Below are 2,584 nucleotides of genomic sequence, written 5' to 3'. Positions count from 1 at the left end.
ACGTGAACGGTATATTCGGATTTGGCGCGCAGTAGATGGGGTCTGATATCAAACTGAAATACACAAGAGAATGGTTTAAACATCAATTAAAGAAAAAAACGAGTTGATTTCTGTAATCGGTGATGTAAGAATTCGGGTTTGTATTTCAAGTTATTATCCATTTTTAAAGCCCCGATAAAGCAACGGGACATAAAACACGAATTTAATACAAACATAGATAAATGTAAATGTAATGTAAATAAATATCTTATCACACAGCTCCCCACTTTAATAGCCCTAAAAACCTGTGTCGTAGCACCTTATGTCTCATAACACACTTTGTCTTAGGTGAATAAAAAGCAAACAAAAGAAAGGTTCCAGAATTTTTTTACACCTTAAAAGGCAATTAATATATTTTCCAATGAATTTTGGAACACAATTGCTAGGGTAAATGGATTCAGATGTGGGTTATATTTACTTTAATTTTGTTCTAAGTGTAGAAATTAAAAGATAATGAAAATCCTTTGTTGAATCTATATATATATAAAATTGAAAATGTCTGTGTGTGTGTCTGTGTACATTTTCCTACCAAATAACTCTGTCAATTTTCGGTCTAGAGACTAGAGATTTCACATAAGGAGTACTGAGATTTGAGAAAATCTTTTTCATCCAATTTGGTGGTGGGGGGGGCAAATAGCAAAGCTTCACGTGGTGCCCTCTGTTAATCCTTCGGGGGAACCAATTGCTACATTACGCAACATCTCTGCATATCTCCGGTGGCGGTAAAAGGATAGACACTCGGGCCCGGACACAACATGCCGGCCAAATTCAAGATCATCAGCTTCAATGCTGAAGGTATGTCCCTACCCAAATCTGACATTTTATCTAACCTGAAAGCAGATGTCCTCTGCATCCAGGAGACCCATAAATTGGACAACCCACCAAAAATACCTGGAATGCACCTCGCTATCTCTCATCAAAGTGTTGTGCACGGGAGTGCTGTTTATATTCGTGACAAATCAATACTCAAAGGATGTACTGACTTTACCTCAAGGGGTATCGAAATTTTGCAGGTGAAAACAATTTACGTAACCATCACCTCCGTCTACAAGCCACCACCTGTACCATTCAGTTGGCCTGACAACATCCAAATTGACAATAATGCCAATATCATAATTGGCGACTTCAACAGCCACAACATGATGTGGGGCTATGTTAAGAACAACCATGACGGAGATTTTGTTGAAGAATGGCCCTTACACCAAAACCTTGCCATCCTCAATAGGCCTAAGGATAAACCATCCTTCTTAAGTGCTCAATGGCGAAAAGGCTATAACCCGACCTCGCATTTTCATCAGCAAGGCATCAACACAAGTTCAGCAAGTCCACTGGCCAACCGATCCCAAAATCCCAACACCGACCCATCATTGTTGAGATGCAACCAGTAGTTGGACCTGTGCCTACTAAACCTATTGCCAGATTCAACTATCGGAGGGCTAACTGGGAGGGTTTCACAGACAACTTAGAGAATAAAATTAATGATGTACCCCCCCCCCGTAGCATCAGGATATGAAGCCTTCCAAGCTCTTGTGTGGCACATTGCCAAGAAGAACATCCCAATGGGCTGTAGGAAGGAATACATAACTGGCTTGGATGAGACAAGTAAGACCATCTATGAAAATTATGTACAAGCATATAACAGAGACCCATTCGAAGAACCTGCCACTGAGCTGGGCAACAAACTGTTGGCCTTTCTATCTGCAGCCCGTAAGGAGCGATGGATGGAGACCGTTGCAGATCTGGACATGACCCACAATAGCAAAAATGCATGGAAAACAGTAAAGAAGCTAAACAGCGATAAAAAACCGGACACTACAGCAGCAGCAGCAGTCTCACCAAACCAAGTTGCTCACCAACTACTTATAAATGGGAAACCACTGCACAGAGAACGAGGTTACGTTAAACAGATGAAAGAGAAGATGGACGAAGTCCACAAAGAGTCTGATGACATGTTCCCCCCATTTACTGAGGAGGAATTGAAGACTGGAATTAAACATCTCAAGTCTAGAAAGGCATCAGGACTCGATGGTATCTCAACAGAGATGATCCAGAATTTTGGGCCAAGATCTCGTGAATGGATCCTATCACTGTTCAACTCCTGTGCTGCTGGATCCAACATTCCCAAGATCTGGCGACGGGCAAAAGTTATAGCTCTTCTTAAACCAGGGAAAGATCCCCAACTACCATCTAGCTATCGCCCTATATCCTTGTTGTGTGTACTGTACAAGTTGTATGAACGCCTCATTCTGGCCAGGATATCACCAATAGTTGAAGACCAGCTTACGGAAGACCAATCTGGGTTCAGGGAAGGGCGTTGATGTGTTGGTCAGGTTCTGAACTTGACTCAGTGCATAAAGAATGGGTATGAAAGAAAAAAAATCACAGGGGCTGTATTTATCGACCTCACGGCAGCTTATGACACCATCAACCACCGAGCACTTCTGCTCAAAGTTGGCCAGACCTTGAAGAACAGAAAAATGGTTTCCATTATAGAATCTCTTCTCCGGAATCGAAGGTTCTTTGTCGAAATGGATGGTAGGCAGAG

At 42.0% G+C, this 2,584-nt stretch overlaps 1 protein-coding gene across 1 annotated transcript; it reads left to right on the top strand.

The window, feature by feature from the left end:
• Nucleotides 1-1,520: 1,520 nt before the first annotated feature.
• LOC145243823 (uncharacterized) lies at nucleotides 1,521-2,357 on the top strand. The gene has a single exon (XM_080106850.1). The coding sequence runs from the start codon at nucleotides 1,521-1,523 to the stop codon at nucleotides 2,355-2,357; it is 837 nt and encodes a 278-aa protein (XP_079962976.1).
• The last annotated feature ends 227 nt before the right edge of the window (nucleotides 2,358-2,584 follow it).

Source organism: Euprymna scolopes, chromosome 22 (assembly GCF_053919585.1).
Source record: "Euprymna scolopes isolate OS-2025 chromosome 22, ASM5391958v1, whole genome shotgun sequence".
Classification (NCBI taxonomy): Eukaryota; Metazoa; Mollusca; class Cephalopoda; order Sepiida; family Sepiolidae; genus Euprymna; species Euprymna scolopes.
This window is presented reverse-complemented; position numbering and strand designations above follow the sequence as displayed.

Bases quoted from the DNA above. Each gene is read 5' to 3' on its own strand.
- LOC145243823 (XM_080106850.1), top strand. From the start codon at position 1,521: ATGTACCCCCCCCCCGTAGCATCAGGATATGAAGCCTTCCAAGCTCTT.